This window comes from Protopterus annectens, chromosome 3.part1, assembly GCF_019279795.1.
Source record: "Protopterus annectens isolate FY-2018-M chromosome 3.part1, PAN1.0, whole genome shotgun sequence".
In the NCBI taxonomy this organism is placed as follows: Eukaryota; Metazoa; Chordata; order Ceratodontiformes; family Protopteridae; genus Protopterus; species Protopterus annectens.
This window is the reverse complement of record NC_056732.1, coordinates 1,457,433,772-1,457,457,480: the sequence shown is the minus strand read 5'-3', so window position 1 is coordinate 1,457,457,480 and position 23,709 is coordinate 1,457,433,772. Positions and strand designations below refer to the sequence as shown.

Sequence of the window (23,709 nt, the reverse complement as noted above, 5' to 3'; positions counted from 1 at the left end):
ATCCTCGGGCCCTGGGTTAAATATCTGCAGACAACAAGCCAGAAATATAAATAAATAAATAAATAAAAATGTACCTTACAGGACTGTGACCTTATGGTAGGTTACATTTAGTAAAAATACTGAGATGGTCTAAGACTACAGTGGAAGGGTTTGTGGATTCTCTGCTTCACTATGCTGTATTTATTCTCAAACCCCAGTAGGAGAGTGCATCACAGAATAAGTAGGTTAAACCCTTCTCATAATCAATTTGTCATTTTCCATTTATCATCTTCCTGTTGATTTGCTGTTGTCTGAATTGACTAAGACTGTGCTTGTGACTATGTATTTGAGGGAGGTCAACAAAGTAACATTCATAACAAATTAATTAATCATAATAATTGCTCCAAATTTTCACAGATCATTACATTCCAAGCCCCCATTATTTATCATTGATTGGTTGTAAGTAGTGTCAATCTGTGTTGATGAGTCCTTATCTGAATATGCAGCTGGCTGAATAGAGGTTAACAGTCAGCTTCAGGGTTTAAAGCAATTTGATATTTAAGTGGACATTATTCAGTTAAATCAGCTGTTGCTTTTTTTTTTGCTGTCACTTTCTGCCTTACAGGCATTTAAGGCAACCAGGGACTTTATTTTTGTTTATGTGCTTTCTCCCAGAGTTTTAAAGATGTAGACAATACTTGTTTCTATTTTATTTTCCCTTTTCCTAGTGGTCAAATAGGAGCAACTACTCAGTCTATCGCAATCAACTTCAGGGTGTAAAGCAAGTTTGTGCTTGAGCAGACGCAAGCACAGCAGGTGTCTTGTATCAATGCAGAGAAGTGCTTTGTGTGTCTTTGTATCTACCTGTTCTCCTGTAAATTACTAGAGAACAGATGGATGAGTCATGTAGTCAGAAAGCCTGATCTAGAGAAAATTATAAGTGTAGGTTAGTTTGTAATTATTTTAAAATATTAGTTATATTCATAATTTGAGAGTTCACTAATCTACATGTTTTTGACTTGATTTTTTAAATTGATTTTTAGCTGTTAAGATTTTTACTTTGAGTTGTCATTTGTACAGTGACTTAGTGGGTTGATTATACTCGCATATTTTCACTGACATACTTGTTTTATTGTAAGTAATTGACAGCATAGTTAAAATATTATTTTGCAGGTAGTACATTAAGAACTAACATATGTAGTTATGTTAGAACAGATCCATTAAACTGTTATGTGCCAGAAGTTTTGATAAAAATGGGCTGCATTATTGAGTGCCATTGTGTAAAGTCTATATGGAAAAAATGGAAGGTAATTGTTTTAATAATTGTCAAAATCCTCAGAACTTGAAACTAAAGTAACTCAGAATGGAGATAAATATGCATACCATTATGGAAGATCAGTGGTTTATATAAGGGAATTTGTTAATGGTTGGTTGTTTGATGTTAGTGCTGGATAAGCCTATAAGTGACATTATTTAATCACCAACCACTTTAGTTAAACAAAATAAACAAAATAATGTAACAACAAAGAACAAATTCCTGATGAAGGTTAAGAAAAGTAAAAAAGTTTGTTAAATTAAAAAATATAAGAGTAATGAAGAAATGTAATAATTTTAATGTATTCTCTTTAAGAGAATGAAACTCAAGTCATTAAAAATGATGAGTTAGATTTAAATAATATTATTGTCTGTGAATTGCATAAGAGTGATGATAGTGACTCTAGGGATGCAGATATTTCTTCATCTCTTGAGTTGAATGATTCTAAGAATTTTAGAATTGGTTGATAGTGGAACAAGAAATAAGGATGGTCAAGAGATTTATAGTACTGCTTCTGCTTCTCATATGCAGTCTTGTCTCTATCCTGACGTGAGTATTCTTAATCACAAAAAAAGGATAAAGAGAGTGTCTCTAAAAACAAGTATCAGATAAAAAACACAGTTTAGATAAACAAGTACTGATCTCTCCACCTTTAAAGTGTCAAGTTTAGATAAATCAAATCGCCTACTCAGAGGTGATCTCTGCCTAACATATAAAGCTATGTCAAACCCAGAGCTGTTGGACGTGCTCCACTTAAAGAAGTCCCAGTCCCTCTGAGCTACATGCTTTAGGGACCTAAACCTTGTCACCACAATAAACAAAGCATGCCAGAGGGATAGATTCCTGTCCCAGAGACTTCCCATACTCTGGAATAAACTACCTATCTATATTAAACAAAGCTCCTCATTAGTACTTTTCAAGGAAAATCTTGATGATTGGATGGGAAATAGGAAATTCACCCCGGAGATCACTTCTGTGGCTCTGCTCGACAGTGGCACAGGAAAATAATTTTCTTGGGTGGCAAAAGCCTGCATACCTTTTTGGCTGGGCTTGTATAGGCCCTAGGGCCGATAGCCTAGTACGGTTCTACCCCACTTCAACGACACGCCGGAACATCGACAGGGAAATCGCGAGCCCCAATAGATCGACAGCGCAGAAGACCGATGCGACGGGACCTAGAAGATCGACAAGCAGAAGACCGACCTGATGGATGAAAGCACCGACGCCGAGGATGCCGAAATGGGAAAAGGCTGTGTAAGTATGCGGTAGTGACGGATGTTAGGGTGCGAGTAAGGTAAGTGTGGATAGGGGTGGGTTAAGTGAGTTAGGGTTAGGGAGCGGGTCAGGTAAGTGTGCGGTAGTGATTGTGTTTGGGTTAGGGGCGGGATAAGTGAGTTAGGGTTAGGGAGCGGGTCAGGTAAGTGTCGGTAGTGATTGTGTTTGGGTTAGGGTGGGATAAGTGAGTTAGGGTTAGGGCGTGGGTTAGGTAAGTGTGCGGTAGTGATGGACCTTAGGGTTAGGGTTTGGGTTAGGGTTGTAGGTAGTTGTGTATGTGAGGTTTAGTGTGGGTTTGTAGGGATTTTGGTGTGCTTGTGTTGTGTATGTGGTTTTTGGACGGGGAATGTGTTTTGTTTGTTGATTGTGGTGTGTGAAGTGTATGAGGTTTCGTGTTTGTGTACCGTCGGTTATTTCGTTGTCGGGCATGTGGGATTTCGTGTTTTTGTACTGTGGTTATGTGGTTTCGGTGATTGCGTTGTCGGTGTTTTGGTGTTTCGTTTATGTGAGGTAGAACCCCTAGTACCTACATATGAACCTATGAACAAAAATATTACAGTATGAAAAATAAGAAAGAAATGAAAAACAATTAGTATGACGGTAAAATGAAAAAGTCATTTAGTAGAAATAGTGAGATGGGCTGTACCTTCAGAGTGCGATGACTGTTGGATCAAATAGTTTTAATGCTGATTGAGTATTTTGAGTGATTCAGTGTTGAATCCCACTGACAGGCATTTGTGTAAAGTTGACAGAAATCTGATTATTGTATCAGCTTTATCAGGATTAAAATGAGAGGATGTTAAAATATAGTGCAAAAGTTAACTACAGTTTGATCCTAAGTATTGTTCACATATAATTCATATTGGTATAAATGATTTGAAATTTACCCCATTGAATTATATGAAAAACATAGTGATGAATATTGTTGAAAGTTGGAAACTACCAAAGTTAAATTTGCACTATGTCTTTGTCTGGTTATATGTTTACCAAAGCCATTTTTGTTTAATAATTGCTTATGGAAACTTTCCATAATCTATAGCTTCAAGTTGACAAAATACTGGGAAGATTGTGCTACTGATTATAGAATGTATTCATGGGATAAATTCAGTTTGAACTCATATGGAGCTGCTTATATTTCAATTATAACAACAGATTATTTAAAGACCTTTTTAGGGGTAAGATCAGTAAACAGTCAAATATAATGCATAGACCATCTGAAAATTAAACTCAGAGACAAAGCTTGGGCTTTATGGTGAACTACTAAACTCCCTCAGGATCAAATTGAATACAGGCAACTTTGGAATGAAACTAAAAAACTTACACTACTTGACAAAAAACAGTACTACAGTAATCTACAATCCTCTAACCAAAATAACCCTCAAATGTTCTGTGCTGGACTAAACAATCTAATACACCATGGCAAAATGACTACCCCTGTACCAGAGGCCCTCACCGATAAACCCTTAGAAGTAGTTGCAGACAGTTTTAATCGCTTCTTCACCGAGACTATCCACACCCTAGCTAGCAACTTTCCCCCTAGCCCCTATAGCCCAAACAGCTCCACCTCTAAAAAACTTCCACTATTTAGCTTCCAACCAATTGCTACATCATTTATCCACACGTTACTCAGAAAACTAAAACCTACCACACTCACAGCTGTCCAACTTCCAGCTGAATACCTACAAAAATCTGCTGACGCCATTGTCTATCCAATCTCAGTACTTATAAATCTCACATTAATAGAAGCTAATATTCCTAATATCTGGAAAATATCTTATGTCATCCCTCTTCATAAAGGGGGAGGCTCTACTGAACTATCCAACTATAGGCCAATAGCCATACTCTCTCCCCTAGCCAAAATAATGGAAAAATGTATCCAAAAACAGTTCATGCACCACTTAATAAACAACCATCTCCTGGCAGACACTCAACACAGCTTCAGACCTCACCACAGTACCACTACAGCCCTATTAGCCTTCTCTAACACCATTAATTCTCATCGTAATAACAACCATATCTCTTCAGCCCTATTCCTGGACCTGTCCAAAGCTTTTGATATGGTGGATCACCAACTATTAATCCACTCCCTAAAATCACTCTGTCTAGATCTAAAATCACTTCAATGGTTTGATTCCTACCTAAGTGGTAGACAACAAGCCGTACTGTGGCACTCTAAACTTTCCACTCTATTACCAAACAACCTGGGTGTTCCACAAGGGTCCATACTAGGTCCTCTGTTATTCTCCATCTTCATCAATGATCTTCACACTGCCATCCCTAAAGTTAACTGCATCCAATACGAAGATGACTCAACACTAATTTGCTCAGCTACATCCCCTACAGAGTTACAGCTAAGTACCCAAACAACCTTTAACACGATAGAAAACTGGCTATCCAATCACCGCCTGATTCTAAACCCCAGAAAGACTAAAATGCTTATATTCCTACCAACACAAAAGTCCCTCCCCATAAATTTCACAATCAAATCCAAAGATGGCACAATTATCTCTCCTAACCCATCTACTAAACTTCTAGATGTCACTATTGACAACCACTTAAAGTTTGACCTACACGTTAACCAATTGATCAAAACCATCAATAAAAAACTAGGTCCACTGTACAGATTAAAGAACTTTCTAACTCCCATAGCCAAGGTAGCCATTGCTCGTTCTCATCTTCTCTCTACTCTCCTGTACGCATCCCCTCTTCTTCTAAATAACAATAAGTCCAATCTAAAAAACTTACTACCTGTTACAATCACATTGCCAGATTTGCCATTGGGCTCCCTTTTAGAACACATCACTGCATCAATCTAACTCAGCTTGGTTGGCTCGAAATTCCTAGTCTAGTGCTATACAACCAACTGATCATAGCCCACAAAATCATATACACCCCTGAAAACACCCCTTCACTCAAACACCTAGTCACCCTGTATAACAATCCACGACCACTACGTTCTTCCAACAAAGTCCTCATCCAGACTTACAAAACTAATAACCTAGCCGGTGAATCTCTCCTGTCCAACTCCCTAGGTAGAACCTGGAACCTTTTACCCCCTGAGATTACCTCAATTTCTTCCCTAAATCACTTCAAAGCCAAGCTCAAACTACACCTGGGGTCAAAAAGGTCCTGCTACTGTACCAAGCCTAGCTAATCCTCACTCTACACAATGTATTAGCCATAATTATCTCCTTCTAACTAATACATTTCACTCTCACTTACTAATGATGTTAGCTTGTGTTTCCTATGACAATATTAGTAATGTCAACTTCTGACTCCATGTTCTAAAATGTTTTTCGTCACTTCTTCAAGCAACCCAATACTTTTGTACATTGTTTTTGTCTTTTGTTTATGTTTATGTTGCTGTTTATGTTGAAGCTTTTCTCCCCGGGCCTCCGCTGAAATTGGACATATATCCAGTCGGACTATCCCGGTTAACAAATGTAAAATAAATAAAATAAAATAAATAAAATACTTTTTTGAACTGTTACTTTCGTTAACACACAGTTTGAGCAATAGATTTATAGAACTTCTTGGTTTAATACAAGAGAAGAATTACAAAATTATTTTAGTAGTTAAATATTGGAACTCTTCATGCTTTCAAATCAAATATTATTATGCCAAATATTCATTTTTACAAGAAAATAGAATTGGATTCATGGATTCAGACTTCCATCTCATCTGCTTTATTTAAGCAAGTACTTAAACTGGAAGGTCATATTGTATAAATTAAGGATACACAGAGTAACGGTATTTTTAATATTATTTTGAGTTATTTTATCCCTAGTATGGATAATAATATACACTTTTCAATACCTGTGTTTCTTGAATAGACTTTTAGAATGTAAAATATCATATTGTTGAGGGGACTGTATACAAGAATATCATGGATTGAACAAACTGGAAATACACACTTGCTAGTTTGTTCAATCCACATTATTTCTCTAGAAAATATTAGAGGTGAATATTTCCTTGATTATGTCATTAAAGATAATTGAGACCTACTGAGGAGCAGTAAATCAATTATGCCTTTAGGGTTTTCTTATCACAGTCCAGTAACATTTGATTTGATGCTTATAGTCAATGACATAAAAAATCCAAAAATATAATTTTGGCTTGATTAATTATAGTCAGCTGATACACAAAGTCCATATTGGAGTTTGTGACAGGTTATTTAAGTTGTATTCATTGTCTAATATATATCAGGCATTTGTAGATCTTTTAACTGCTAGTGTCAAAGCAACACATTTTTGACAATTTCTGGAAAAGGAAATTTTCTCTTTTGGTGGAATAAGGAATTAAGCAGATTTTTTTTTAAAAAGATGAAAAGACAATTTAGCATATACAAAAGTATTGAACAAGGAGGAGCAAGAGGAAACTTCCAGGATAGCTGCACACTGATCAACAGCTTAATTTCATCTCTCCCAGGGTAAAAAAGAAACTAACAGATAAGAACCAGTAACTCTGCCAGTTTTAGTAAATTCAGCAGGCACACTGCCTGGATGCCAAAAAGAAATTTAGGGAGCCTGAAATAAAATCAACTAGAAAAGATGAAGAGAAAACACTGTCCAGGAAGAATACTGCAGCTTTTCAGCAAAAATCAGTTCAAGCTCCAGCTTTGGTGCAATACATGGATTCCAGTAATCTAGAATAAAAAGTAAATCAAATGTGCTCAGAGCTGATTAAAATAAATAAAACATTGAAAAGGTATATCAACTCAAATAACAAAAGGCTGAAGAAAATGGAAGAAGATTTAAATGACAATGCAGATGAACCGATAAAGCTGCAAAACTCAGAGGAAAAATGAAGAAAAGGCTGGCTGGATATGAGTCTTATCAAGGAAATCTGATTTAAACAAATGGTAGAATTGGAGGACAGAGCATGAACGGAAAACCTGAGATTTTCTGCTATACTAGAGAAACTAGAAGGAACAGACTGTATTTATTTTATGAAAGCACAAATGAGCAACTGGACTAGTATTCCAAAGCAGGATTTGTTAATTGAGTGGGCACTTCCTAACCTGGCATTGAGAAAGCAGCCAGGACCTGGATTAGTAACGAATGCAATCATAACAGCAGAAAGAGTTGATCTTGACAAAACTGTAGCAGAAGGGCAAAGGATTAAAAATTGTAGATAGGGTGTTTTTGGAAAATGATTATTCATGGAACACTGGACTGACGAGAAGCAACTTTATCCCAACAATCAGGAAATGTCGAGAGGCAGGTATGAGATTTACACTGCTGCATCAAGCTTTCTTCAGAATATTTTTTTCTGTGGGATCAAAGTAATTTTTGATGCATAACAGACTAAGGAAAAAATACAAAAGTGTATCCAACAAAAAGTAAGCCAACAAATAGAAGGCAATTCTGCTTCTCATTCTTCTGATATTAAACCTCATAGAGAAACTTTGCTAGTGAAATATTTTCCAGTGGTCCAAAGGATAATGCTTGAGAGACAAAAAGCACAGCAGTTGACTAGAAGAATAGGGAGTACTATGGACTTGAACCAGAGTCTGGGGTTGGGAGATAGAGATGAACAGGAAGAAGACCAGCAACACTGAAATTAGTGACTAAATGTGAGATTATAAAGCACCAGTCACATTTGTGAAATATGGCTTTGCAAGAAAATGTAGAAAGATTGGACTTTTGTTGGCTTTGTTAAAGTTGCATAGGACTGAAAAGTGTTTACCCCACTTTGTCATTAACATTTAGAAGAAGGGTTTATATTATAAGTTCAAAGTTTGAAAACTTTGAATCTCATATGATTGACATCATATGAGTGAAGTTTTCAAACATCAAATGTTTCAGCGGAGATCCCCGTAGGGACTATTTCCCTTCACTACAATGTAGTGCGATCTCGGAGTTGGTATATTTAAGTTGCAGGGGTGTGGAGGGTGCAGGGGGGCTTGCCCCCTGCATAGAGCATTCAAGTAGGTTTTTTGTTTTTACTTTGTTTATATTTCAAGTTCTATGTTTGAAAACTCTGCGCATATGCAGTTGATCATATGAGGTTCGAAGTTTTCAGACTTCTAACTTATAATATAGACCCTAGAAGAACACTAAAAGGAAAGAAAAAAAGCAACTGTGAATAAAAATAATTCTTCTTAACACTATTTGTGTAAAACATTTCATGATATAAATTGCATGTTACTTAATGAAGCATTTTCAGTTGTTCTATGTGATAAAAATACTAAAGTAAACACATGCCTTTTTTCTTCTTTTGTAGTTTCAAGAAATGTAGGCATTGGAATGTAAAAAGAGAAGAAAGTCTGGACAAAAGCATGTTTAAGTTAATATGCTATAATCTTGCATTTTTGATTTGGGGGATGGAGTGTAAAAGTGAACAGATTATAATACATGTAGAATTTATATGTTTTCTCTTAGTTTTGCGTAGATGAATACCTGGATTAAGGTCCTTGGCTTAATCTAATAGCAATTTTTGTGTGCATGTAAGCAAGTAAATAAGAAAACACTGAATGTAATGAAAAGTTTTCTTTTAGCAAATAAATGGGTATGAGTTGAAAAGTCTATAATTAAGGGCAGATGTACATTTTGTTCTTACATTTCTGTAGAGACAAGCTGTCTAGAGGAGTAGGCAAAAAAGCCAGAGTAGTTTTTAAGGCTAAAAGTTAATGTTTGCTGAAAGCATAGAAGCTGTTTTCACATTGGGGAGAGGAATAAAGATAAGACCAGAACAGACAGCTGTTAGTGTAAGTAGGAGCACAGCTGTAATACAAATCTTAGCATTTATGGCCTTAATTTTAGGTTAGGTAACAACTGTGTGTGTGCAGCTGTCAGTTTGGAACCGTTGTTCCTATCCTGAGGGCTAGACTTCATTATTTGAAGATGTACATAGTTGTGTGTGTTTGTTTTAAGTTAATAGGTCATGGGTGTTTTTTTTTTAGGGTTTTAGTTAAAACAAAATGCCTTATAAAATGTGACATATGTTCAAATGGAAATGACAAGAAACAATTGTGTTAAAGATCAACCTGCCAAACATTTGTGTGCATATATCAAAATAGCTGGAAATAGACATTTACAAAAAGTGTCATGTATAATAGATGGGAATAATAACTTCTTATCATAGTGGCTATACTAAACTTGTTATTTTGGAACATGAATGCCCTCATATAGGTATATACAAAAAGGAAAATGTATTGAATTATATTATGAAATGCTAAGTGCAAATAGTAGTACAATAGAAGGCACATTTGGAAAGAAGTGAGCACATGAATTTGATAAAGAAATGATTTCATGTGGGAAATTCAGCAATCTATCAGGGACAAAAGAAAAGGGTAGTACTTACAGTAATTGTTAGAGGAGCACCAATGGTGATAGAAGAGGAACAAAGATGATAATGGTAGACTTCTAAAGGATTGCTAGCAAGGGAGGAGTATTATGATGGAATGCATTTATATTCCACCTAAAACTGCTATTATGGAGCTTAAGACAATTTGGGGAGAAATAATCAGTTTTTAGCAGGGAATATTATTTATAAGTGGGGACTGGTATTTGATTTGAAACAGTGAAGATGTTTCTGGGGGACCTAGAAGGGGAAAGACAATAACATAAGCTAGGTTTCTGAAGATATTTATGAAAGTGTTTGGTATGAAAGATGTGACTTTAGTAGGAACATAGAGAGAATGCACATAATATTCCTTAATGTACAATAACAGGGCTAGACACGACACAGATATGGTTATGATGTAACAGGAATTATTTAGCAGGACTTGTAGATCAGTATGATACACCTTTAAGAAGCTTTCCAGTGAGCCTGCACATGCATATAAGTACTGACCACTTGCAAGCAAGAGTGCCATTTTGAGTGAGCAGCCAAAGTGAGAGCATGCAAGTATGTAGTCAGTCAGTTCATTTAAGTTCAATGTTCTTGCCATCCATCCCGATGTATTTGTATACAATAAACTACTTAAACAAACACCCAAGCCTCAACATCTTCTTAATGCACATAAGAAGAGTGACATGGTGTCAGAATGGGATCCAGAGTTATAGCCATGAGGCAACCGGTTAAAGTTGGAGGAATATACAGGAGTGAATCATCCCTTCTGCTCAAATGACTTGTAAAACAGGTCAGAAACAAATTCCAGGTACTAAACTCACATAAATTATTTATTTCACTACAAATATAAAATGAAGCACTCAGAATGCTCAAAACAAATTTCTTATTAAACAAAATGTTCGAAACTGCAGCATATTGATAAAGAAATATTCAAAATAATTACAAAAATTTTTGAAACAATATCTGAATTGTATAAAATGTACAAAAAAGGGAAAACAACTGTATTTTTTGCTGTCTACTACTTTTTTGCATTAATTAAAGCTATTCAAAATATATGAAGTGTGCAAAGTGTTTGCAAGTGTGTGCAGTATTACAGTGCAGTTATTTCACAAAGTACAGTTATTTCAAAGAATATTTCACAAAGTACAGTCTTTCGAAGAATTTATTGTGCATTTGAATATAATTACAAGTACCTGGTGTGTAGATTGCATTGTGTCTTACTATAATCTGTGGGCATGGCAGAAGGTTTTCACAGACATGCACCTCTTGTGTTTGATAACAATATTACAGAACATTGAAGAGTGTTTTTGCAGGAATACAATATTTTCATACAGGCTGATTTTTCTGACAAAAATGCATGTACAAAGGCACTTATTCTGCTTAATTTACCTGGTTCAGAGGCAATTGAAAGACGACATTCATATGTATATTCAGAGGATGGGGGGAAGACCGCCATATTGTGTTACCAGCTGAAACACAGGAATACTCGGAGTGCTTAAAACATACACTTAGAGAAATGTTTAACCCCCAAACAAATATTGCAATGGAGAGGCACTTATTTTACACAAGACTGACTTGAGAAATAAGACTAAAACTTGCAGATCTGGTGATTTGAGAGATGAGGTGAAGGACAGGCTTGTGTATGATATTAATAATGACACAGTGAGAAAGATTTTGCTTTGAGACAGTGATTTAACTTTAAATAAGGCCAGTGAGATTTGTCTGATATATGAGCTTACAGAAAAGCGCACAAGTATGCTTACAAATGAGAATGGCAGTGGAAGGCACAGTGACAAAGCTTGTGTTGCTAGTATGCAGCACATGGTTAAAAGAAACAGCCCCAAGCACATGACAGCTTCTGCAGGTCATGTAGCAGTCCCTGGGAAACACCTAGTCTTTCCAGAAAATTCCAGGACATGCTCAGTGAAGCACAAGGGTGAGTCATCAAAATCAAAAGAGTTCATGGTTGCTTCTACCTCTAATACCAACTATAAATCAAAGAAGTTAGCTGCAGTACCAAATTTTATTGCTAATTGTCATAATTGTGGTGAAAGTCTTGAACCCAAAAGAGAAAAGTGCTTCATTTTTGGTCAGCAGTGTCATTCTTGCAATAAGTGTAATCATTTTGAAAAGATTTTATAAATCAAATGGAGCACATTCTTTTATTAAAAGTGGGCATTCCAAGAGGCAAGTTGATCAATTAGAAAGCTGCAACCCTACTTTTTATGTTGATGTTGTGTCTGTACTTGGTGAAACAGTTAATTCAGTTGGTATGAGGCTAAATAATGAAATATTTTGTATTGTTGAGATTAATGGAAGTTCCATAAAGCTCAAAGTAGATACTGGCTCAAAGTGCAATGTTATGTTACTAGAAACATTTGTTAGAGTAAAAGCTGCAGAACATCTTGATTTAACAAAGTGTGTGAACCTTGTTGCTTGTGGTGGTGAAGAGATTCAAACCAAAAGATCAGTAGTGCTTTCATGTTACTCTGCTTGCAACAGCTATGACTTGGAGTTTTTCATACTCAAGAGATATGTGTAGTCATTATTAGGCCTCAGAGACAGTTTGAAAATGGGACTGCTTTCACTTAATAAAGATGTCTGCCTTGTAAGCCTGAATGACAATAGCTCAGCTTTCACCCAAACTATTGTATGCTGTTATTTTTGCAGACAAACTAGGCAAGCTACCAGTTATATACTCTATGAAGTTAGACCAGAAGTAAGCCCAGTTATCAGACCAGCACGGAAAGTTCCAGTATCTATGAAAAGCAGAGTCAAAGCTGAGCTAGATAGAATGGTGCAGCTAAGAGTAATTTGTCCAGCAGAAGAATCCACTGAATGGGTATCCTCCATGGTAGTAGCTCATCAGAAAAGCTCAGATGATATCAGAATGTGTATTGATCCAAGAGACCTGAACAAAGCCTTAAAAAGACCTCCTCATCCAATGCGCACAGTCAAAGAGGTTGCTGCCATCAGTGCAAAAGCCACTGTTTTTTTCTCTCTTAGATGCAAAGAGTTCATTTTAGCCAATTTTGCATGACCGAAAATCTTCATTGTTAACCACATTTGGTATACCATTTGGAAGATACAGATTTCTGAAAATGCCATTTGGAATGAATTCTGCCAGTGAAGTCTTTCAGCATGCAATGGAGCAAATTCTTTCTGGCTATCCAGATGATATTCTAGTACAAACCAACGGTGAGACAAACTAGAAATAAGAACACACCTATGGTAAGGAGCCATTGATGACAAAAGTATTCATGGTGGTAAGCCAAATTTTAAAACTCCAGAATATTTATTAGGTTCCTAACATATAGGATAAGTTGATTCTTCCAGTTGAGCAAGGTAGTTTAGGATTACCCGATTAGAGGGAATATTTTAGAGCTACACAGTAAAGGCTCATGCAGAAAGATATAATTCAAAGTGAAAAGGGATGATGATGAAACAGGGGGTAAATTCAAGAATTAAGGAGTGAGCAGGAGTTTGGTTGGTGCCCCTTAAGAAGAATAACAACAGCCATACAAAATATTATATTCATAAAGTAGCATAAAATATTCTAAGAACGAAGCCAGCATGACAATGGAGAAAGGAGATTTTGCCAATCAGGATGACTTCAATTATGGGAACATATGCCCCTAATTTTTTGTGAACTTAGTTATGTTGGAATGGGAGCACCAGTGTTTATTTAACAGTATTTATTTTCAACATGTTGTTTATTACACAAGGTTTCTAGACAATATGTTTTTATTATGGGATGGACCAAGTGAACTTTTCAAAGAATTCATGGTTCATCTAAATCAGTCCAGTAGTTTTTTGAAATTCATGCATAATGCCAGCACGAATGGCATTTCTTATTTGGATATGTACATAAGACATACTGATAATGGGTTGCAGTCAGAGATTTTTAGAAAAGAAACATTCTCAAATGGATATTTGGAATACGCAAGTAATCATCCTAAGCATATATTAAGAAATATTTTTAAAGGACAATACATTCGGGCAGCAAGGATGTCATCTAATTATGACACAATAATTAGAGAGATAAATTTTATGAAGAATATGTTTATTAATAGGAACTTCCCTTTATCATTATTGAATGACATTGCCTGTTATGTCATAAGTGAATGGGGTAAAAAGTACTCCCCGATATTAGGAACTGTATACAATTATAACAACGTTAACCAGCCACATAAAGTGGATAGTTTTGAGTCCAATAAAGTGTGTGTATTAATGTTCTCTCCACATGTAAACGAAATTAAAAACATCTTGTTTAGACATTGGAATGCTTTAATTGTTGAAAAAGAAGTAAAAAATGTAGTTGGTGATCGACCATGTTGTGTATACAAAATGGGATTAAACGTAAAAAGAATATTGGAGAGTGCTAAAAATAATTTGAACCTTACTAAACAGGATGCCTTCACTAAAAAACGTGGCTCATGTAGACAATGTTTTGCTATATATGAGAACAAGGGATGTAAATTGGATGATATCAATAGGACTTATATTAAGTTTAAGAAAGGGAACTGTTACAGCACCAATACAGTATATCTTGCTAAATGTATGTCATGTACAGCTTTCTATATTGGGAAAACTGAAAGGCAGTTCAGGAAGCGGATTTATCAACATCTGCATAGGATTAAGGCCCAAGACACCAACAATGCCTTATACAGACATATAAAAGAGTATGGTGACACTCATGGTTTCAGATTCGCCATAATTGATCAGGTATTTAGTACACCATAGGGTGGTAATTTCAAAGCCCTTTTAGGAAAAAGAGAAAGTATGTGGCAGATGAGAACTAATTCCACCAAGTTCCCTGGTATTAATGATTTTATTTCTATCAAACCATTATTGCAGTTATTATTATAAGACAAATGTCCTTTATTTTTGATTGTATCTGATATGAAACCAATATATACAATTTTTAAGAACATGAGTTGTTAGTAACATATTAAGTGTTAGCATTCCACACTTCTTATTCATTAATTATATATTTATCAGTTATTTATTTGGTTTTATTCCCCTTCTTGTCTATATTGTGCAGTGTGTATTTTGTGTTGTTTCATTTTAAGTATTCACTAGGCAAAGTTGTCTTTATTGTACATATATTTATGTTATCATTTTCACAGCATTCATATATATGTACATATTTTTATAAATATTTTATAGTAGTAGAATTATCAAATATTGTTTATTATTGTTCTTTATTTGTTCTTTCTAAGTCTTTTTACTTGATGAGTTTACTTTTCTGAGCACATATACCTGACGGGTATTGATTTTATGGAGAAAAATGAATTTTATTGTGGATTTTTATGACAATTTTATATGTTATTTGCACTGGCACTTTAAATGGAAGTGGTTGTTAAAACTATTAATGAATTTGGCGCCAAAAAGTTTTTAAATACGTATAATATATTGATGTAAAGTGGTCTGAAGAAGTCTGCAATTGCAGATGAAAGCGCTTACCACGTTGTTCAGTGTATAATTAATAAACAGTTTTTATTCCTTGGTCCAAGTCCTGTTCACCCTTGACTGACATCCTAGCAGAGACGGATTACAGTCTCACAGTTTTGTTTCTGGTATATTCATAAAGTAGCATAAAGTATTCTAAGAACTAAGCCAGCATGAGAATGGAGAAAGGAGATTTTGCCTATCAGGATGACTTCAATTATGGGAACAGAGAATAGGCAAGATAGGGCTGGAATTTATTAGAGAAAACTGGCCATGGAACAAAGGGATTAGAAGCAAATAACTAAAGAGGGAAAGGTAACCGAAAGGAAGAGGCTAAGAAGGTATTTGGACTACAGGCTAGAAACTGCCTTCCATATCAGGGATTAATATTAGAGCATAGGCAATGTGAAAGATCTGCTCTGGTACTGATTTTAGTTGTAGGTAGAACATAAGCTGCTGTTAAAAAAGGGATAATTAGTTAGACATATAAAATATTGCATGACAACTATAGGAATCAATCAGACAAGGTTAAAAAAGATTGGGAAGACAGATTGGATAATAAACAATGGGAAGGCATATATATGGCTTCCAAGTATGCAACAAAGATTTAATACATTCTTGATTGGGCTTACAGAACATGTACTAACCAAAAATGTCTTTTATTATTGGGACAACTGCTTCTGGCAGACACAGGGGACTGTAATGGGGGCATATTTTGCCCCCATTTATGCTGATTTATTAATGGCATATATAGAAGAACAACTGATCTATGATCCCTTACATAATCTGTATCTGCCTGAAATGGACATCTGGCATCATTATCTTCATGACTGTTGGTTAGTTTGGAAGGGTGATATTGTTTATTTACAGGAGTTTATGGATTACATCAGTCACAATAAGTGGAGAATACAGTTCACATGTAATTATGACAGAAACCAGATTAAATTTTTAGATGTACTGGTAACAATAAATTCAGATCATACTCTGAATACTGAGGTGTTCCGCAAATATCCTGAATATAACTCTATATTACATGCATCCAGCCATCATCCATCCGATGTTATACAAAACATACCAAAATCTCAGTTTTTGAGAATTAAGTGGATTTGTTTGGATTCAAGTACATATGAACACTTCAGGAGGGATATGGTTAACAGATTTAAGTGCCAGGAATATAAGCCAGGGACAATCACTATGGCTTGCCGGGATGTATCATCCAGGGACAGGACTGAATTGATGGCATATAGGGACAAAACCAGACATGATATATCTCAGATCAGGCTGATTACAACTTATGGACATAATACCCATATGTTTTATGAGGTTATCCAGCGTAATTGGAATATACTTATGTCTGATGATAGAGTTGCCAACCTGCTTCATGATAGGTGTTTTTTAGTTACAGGAAGGGCAAAACTTTGGGTTCACACTTTAATCATTATAAACATGGGTTGGATAACCCCCCTTCACCCAAACAGGCAACCTTAACAGGGGGATGTCTTCATGGGTGTTTTCCATGTGGACATTTCGTCCATTGTGTCAGGATGAACAAAACTAAACATTTTAGCAGCCGTAACACAGGCAGGGTTTTTGATATTAGATTCTTTGCCAGTTGCACTACTGATTGGGTCATCTATCTAGCCACCTGTTCGTGTTCGGCTTTTTATGTGGGCCAGACATCTAGACCAATTAAATATCACCTTGGTGAACATTTGAGAGATATTAAACATAAAAAAATCACTAATGCCCTTTATAAACATGTTATGACGCATTCATCTGCTTCTTTTAGATTTACCATTATTGATGTTATTAGGGGTAACAGTGGTAACCAGATTGGCTGGCATACTATCCTTAATCAGAAAGAGAAAAGATGTTTAATTAAATTAGGTGGATTATTTCCAACAGGACTCAATGAGCAATTGTGGCCAGCCAATCAATGTGTGTTGCTGTTCTTACCATTTTTATATAATATGGCTAATTGTGGTTATTATTTGCACTGAGGAGGGCATAGTTTAGATTGCCGAAACCGGTCTGTCTTTTGCCATATTTGTAATAAATGTTTGCTCTCACACTAATTTTGTGCTGGCTATTTTCTTTTTGATTGACTTTTGAGACGTTAAGCCGTGCACTGCCGTAGTTGCAGGGGGATGCATTTTGGATTGAACCCTAATATTTTCCAGTATATCAAGAAAAGAGGAGTGGGAATCCTCGGGCATGGTGGGGGATCTGTAGAAAGCCACAATTTGGATTGCAGTGTTGCCCAGAGTTAGTTGCACTTGGATAACCTCAGATGCATTATGCTGCGCAATTAGCCTGGAGATGTGGATATCTTTAATGAATGTGGACACACCTCTGCCTTTGGTGTTGTGGTCCAGGTTAGATGACTGAAAAGTGTGGTATGAGTTGTAGCCTGGTAATGCAGGGGTGCTCTCTAGAGCCTTGAACCAGGTCTCAGTCACTGCACAGATATCAATGTTCTCCATTTTAAGGAGTGCCTTGAGTGAGTGCATTTTGAGATTTAGACATTTAGCATTGAGTAGCATTACCCTCAGTTTTTGCTTGCCTGTTCCTGTTATGGTGGTGAATTTGTCATTTGAATCTTGCCTAAATAAGGCACTATAGGGGTACCAAGAGCCTTAGCCAGTATCCAGAATCCTAGGGGCAACAGGTGCAGGCCATCTCTGGCAATGCATCATGGTCTGTTGATCATGTCGTCCCAGGCAGACAGAACTGGATCCCCTTAGAATGACACCAGAAGCTTAGACAATTGTTGAAGTCAATCATTTTGCCGTTGTACTGCGGTATCATTCTAGGCGATGGCAGGATGCCACTCAGGGCTAGGGTCATACCTGCCAGGGCTACAAGATCGGAGAGCTCTTCCATGTCTCTTTTCATGTAGTCCAGGGAGGCACATCTCAGGTCATTCACACCAACATGGACAATGACAGAGTCATATTGTACTTGTGGAGTGACCTGAGTGCATGGGTTACGTGGCAGATCCTGGCACCCAACAGGCAGCTGACAGTAACCTTCTTCTTGTTTAGCCTGGTGAGTGGGACATCAGTCTGCCTGACTATAGAGTCATGTATGACTAGTGTGTTGGATACATTGGTTTGCCTTATGGGCTGTGGTTTATTGGCACACTGAGTCTGTGGGCTATGTGTTATTTGGGTTGTGTTGGGGGTGGAGGTTGCTTGCGTTTCTGCTTTGGAGGTCTCTGTTATTTGAGCAGATTATTATTGAGAGCCTATGTGAATGTTTTTGTGCTTCTATGTGTGGATTATGGTGGTGTAGGCTTAGTGGGACTATGTGATGAGTGTGGTGTGGTGCAAGTGTTTACCTTCTCCTCTTGACTGTCAAGTTCAGTCTTGGTTGGAGAGAGCTTTACCTCCAGTTTGTGTAGATAAGTGCATCTCTCACAAGTTGTGGTGTTGGGTGGTAGGAGAGGGTTGTCTGTGTACATGAGGCAATTGCTACATTGCCTCAAGATGCCCAGATTCATCAGATAGACAACAGAGAACACTGGGAGCTGACCATTGGACATGCCTGAATAAAAAACTACTTTCCTCTAGATAAGTGAGGAAAGTGAGTATGAGAGCTGTTTTTCTCTAAGCAAGTGAGGAAAGTAAGTACAAAAACTGTTTTCCTCTAGGTAAAGAGGAAGGTTGAGTGCTGTAGTAATTTGTAGCTTATTTAGTGCTAACAACAAGTTCTGAACAAGTGCTGAACACAAATAAGCAAATTCAAGTGTTAAAACTAAGAATCTGTACCTGGATCTTGTGGTAGATAGGCTACCTTGTGCTTACCACTCCCACTGATAAGCTAGAATGCTTCCCTCCAGCACAGAAAAGCTTGGGGGGGCTCAGAAGCTTACAAACAGTCCTGGATACAGCAAATTTGTATCTGGACTAGACTAGTTACAGGAAAGGTGGGAAACAAGCGCAGACGTGGGCTTATAAACCAGGAAGTTGAAAGAGATGGAAAAATTGCCCAGATGGCCAATAAACTACAATTTCTGGGCCAGAAACCACTCTTGTGATATATAGGCTACCTAGTGCTTACCACTCCCACTGATAAGATAGAAGGCTTCCCTCCAACACAGAAAGGCTGGGGGGGGGGGGCTCAGAAGCTTACAAACAGTCCTGGATACAGCAAATCTGTATTTGGACTAGAAAGCTTCCCTCCAATGCAGAAAGGCTTGAGGGGCTCAGAAGCTTACAAACAGTCCTGGATACAGCAAATCTGTATCTGGACTAGATTACTTACAAGGAAATGTGGGAAACAAGTACAAACACATCCTTTTAAACCATAAAGTTGAAAGAGATGGAAAAACTGCCCAAATGGCCAAATAATCTACAATTTCTGGGTCAGAAACCACTCTTGTGGCAGATAGGCTACCTAGTGCTTACCACTCCCACCGATAAGCTAGAAGGCTTCCCTCCCACACAGAAAGGCTTTGGGGGCTCAAAAGCTTACAAACAGTCCTGGATACAGCAAATCTGTATCTGGACTAGAAGGCTCTGCTCCAATGCAGAAATGCTTGGGGGGGCTCAGAAGCTTACAAACAGTCCTGGATACAGCAGATCTTTATCTGGACTAGACTACTTACAGGAAAGGTGGGAAACAAGCGCAAATGCACACTTTTAAACCAGAAAGTTGAAAGAGATGGAAAAACTGCCCAAATGGCCAATAAACTACAATTTCTGGGCCAGAAACCACTTTTGTGGTTGATAGGCTACCTAGTGCTTACCACACCCACTGATAAGCTAGAAGGCTTTCCTCCAACACAGGAAGGCTTTGGGGGCTTAGAAGCTTACAAACAGTCCTGGATACAGCAAATCTGTATCTGGACTAGACTAGTTACAGGAAAGGCAGGAAACAAGCTTAGAAATGTTTTTTTTTTTTTTTGGAAAGGGAGAAAGGAGAAGCAGAAGATAATTCAAAATTAAGGACCTAAGTGGTTTCCCTTCACAAATGTTCTCTCTGTATAAAGTAGAATGAGCTAGTGACACTAGACTGGAATAGAGCTGGGATAGAGCTGAACAGATGGGACTGGTAGGAGTGTCTGAAGTCAAAATATGATCTCACTGTACTCGGTTGAGTGAGCAAAAGAGATAGAGGAGGAGTGTCCAAACACAAATTTACAGGAGGGGCGGGCAATTCCAAAGCCACCAAGATTAATATCACAACAAGAACAGGGAGGGCAGGCGGGAAACTAACTGCAGAGTTAGAGAGAGACCACAGTATTCTATGAAACATTTAAATAGAAAAATAAATAACTACAGAGACACAGCCCACAATATTTAGTGAAATAATTAAATACACAGAAAATAAAATGCAGTACAATCTTTAACACTGTAAATTTGTACTTAACTCAGCTAGTAATGCAGTTGATTGTAGGTATGTAGCAGAAGCCCAACAACTCAGATATTGAGCAGTAATAAATTCAAAGATATGTGACTAACACTTATAAACACAGAGAAACCCTATAGGCTAAGAGTTTAACACTGAATATCAATGAAGTGAAACACAATAGCCCCACTAACTGCAGAGACAGAGAGAGACCACAATATTCTATGAAACAGTTAAATAGAAAAATAAATAACTACAGAGACACAGCCCACAATATTCAATGAGACAATTAAATACACAGAAAATAAAATGCAGTTCAATCTTTAACACTGCAAGTTTGTACTTAACTCAGCTAGTAATGCAGTTGATTGTAGGTACGTAGCAGAAGTCAAACAACTCAGATATTGAACAGTAATAAATTCAAAGATATATGACTAACACTTATAAATACAAACAAACCCTCTAGGCTAAGAGTTTAACACTGAATATCAATGAAGTGAAACACAATAGCCCCACTAACTGCAGAGACAGAGAGAGACCACAGTATTCTATGAAACAATTATATAGTAAAATAAATAACTACAGAGACACAGCCCACAATATTCAATGAAACAATTAAATACACAGAAAATAAAATGCAGTACAATCTTTAACCCTGCAAGTTTGTACTTAACTCAGCTAGTAATGCAGTTGATTGTAGGTATATAGCAGAAGCCAAACAACTCAGATATTAAGCAGTAATAAATTCAAAGATATGTGACTAACACTTATAAATACAGAGAAACCCTCCAGGCTAAGAGTTTAACATTGAATATCAAAAAAGTGAAACACAATAGCCCCCACTAACTGCAGAAACAGAGAGAGACCACAGTATTCTATGAAACAATTAAATAGAAAAATGAATAACTACAGAGACACACTTATGGAATGGGTTAAATCTACAGGTTTAAACTTTAATACTGATAGATATAATATCATGTATTTCACTGACAGGCTAAAATGCAAGTCAGTTTACAGTTCTATAGTTTTGCCAAAAGTAATTGAGCATTATAATGATTTGGCTATAGTGATAACATCTGATTTGTCGTTTGGTAATCATATCAGAGCTGTATGATCCAAAGACTTCAGAAAGATGGGATTTCTTTAAAAAAAACATTAAATACGAATGATAAGAAATGCTTAATAATAGTATTTATCGTATTTATTTGACCAGTTTTAGAATATAATAATGCTTTTGTGTCTTTACTCAAGGTCAATTACATGAACTTGGAATTCACCCAAAGAATCCCCTTAGTTAGGGCCTTAGATTATGAGTCTACATGTAGGCATTTAAATTGTTATTCAGTAAGATATATATATATATATATATATATATATATATATATATATATATATATATATATATATATATATATATATATATAATTGTAACTTACTTGTAATGGCTTATAATGATCCATTTCTGTAAACAGTATTTAATTTGTGTCATTTTAAAAGTATTTTAAAACCATTACAAATGTTAAATAAAAAGTTAAATAAATTTGTAGTATTTATTTTAAAATTTTTAAGACACGGTAATATAAATTTTCATGTTTATTTATATAAGACTAAACTAAAATCTTCTTTTAACATTAATAAAATGATCACTTTATGGAACAATATTCTAACAAACATACATTTCTCAAATAATTTAGATACATTTAAGAACTCCTTGGATTGTTGGATGAATGATACAGTGTCTACACCTTATCTAAACGAATCAGTGTTTTTGGTTGGCAATTAAGCCTATGTACTGTTATGCAACTTATGAATTTAAAGCATATCAGGCAGTCAGATGAAGATGAATCACAGCATTGTTCAGCATTACAATAACCCTAGCCAGTTGTTATTGGTCAGTGAATTTCAAGCTGATTAGCGATTATTGCTTATTTAGCAGCATTTCTAAGGTACATTACAGGCAGAATTCAGATACATTTTCTTTGTTTGTAGATATCTCCTAAGATAAACCAGTTATATTTCCTTACAGTTGTTTATTTTTGTCTTCCTTACTAGGAACTATTTGGTTCTGTAGGAGTAGAATTGCTGATCAGACTATTGAAGGTGGACTCAGCTAAGTTTCATAGTGGACTTGGACACAATCAACTCATTCTGGCTACAGTAGACTGCATCTGGTGGGTTCTGTGATTAAACCTTCATTGTTATAGTTTGGAAAAAAGTATTTTTAAGGATAGCCATTATATTTTTCACACGTTGGACATAAGCCCAAAGAAGATTTTCATAGCAAAATGTACTGCTAAGGTTCAGAAAAAAACTGCATTTTTACTTTTATATTTTAGTTCTTCAAACCCATGTGAAGGATTTAAACCAATGCATTTTAATGGTAAATAAAAGTTTGAGAGGTAATGTCTATTTTAATTTGTTTTTCTTCATTTTGGTAATCTGTAGGTGTATTTAACTGCTTTAATATTGCATCCAGTATTTTTCTACTATATAACATGCTTAAAACAATGAATAGTAACACCTTTTTAATCTGTACTCACATCTGATTCTTTGGGTTTACATCCAAAATGCTTTATATAGTCGGCAGAGAAGGATATGTAGCAGTTACCTTGATAAATTGTACTGAATGTATTTTCTGGAATATGCCAGATGGCTGAAAAGTTAAAGTACCATTCATGCATTTGTGAATAAATGAAGTATAAACATGTTACTCGTATCAGTGTAAGCATCTTTCATCTTTTCATAGAGGATCACGGTTGTGCATCAAATAAACTATTTATCCAGTATGTTTGTTGCTAGCTTGCTACCCACAAAACTATTTGATTTTGGCATCATTTTGTAAGCAATGGCTCTACAGTTTTGGCTGTGCAACTGAACTAATTTGAGGGATTAGTTTCAATTATCCCTTGCTCAGTTCTTGGAGTAGTAACAAAATCAGTAGTTCTTGTCTTCAGTGCCCCTTCAAAACAAAACCATATATACATACATAAAATAAAATAATAGATCTTTTGAGCACAGACACTGCTTCATCTGCTTGGGGA

At 36.1% G+C, this 23,709-nt stretch overlaps 1 protein-coding gene across 2 annotated transcripts in view; it reads left to right on the top strand.

Moving 5' to 3' along the window:
• CFAP69 (cilia and flagella associated protein 69) overlaps positions 1-23,709 on the top strand; it is a 2,033,309-nt gene that overhangs the window by 1,266,171 nt on the left and 743,429 nt on the right. For both annotated transcript variants that reach the window (XM_044067529.1, XM_044067528.1), the window contains exon 15: positions 22,721-22,839. In XM_044067529.1, coding sequence (XP_043923464.1) covers positions 22,721-22,839 — 119 coding nt within the window. The remainder of the gene's footprint in view (positions 1-22,720; positions 22,840-23,709) is intronic.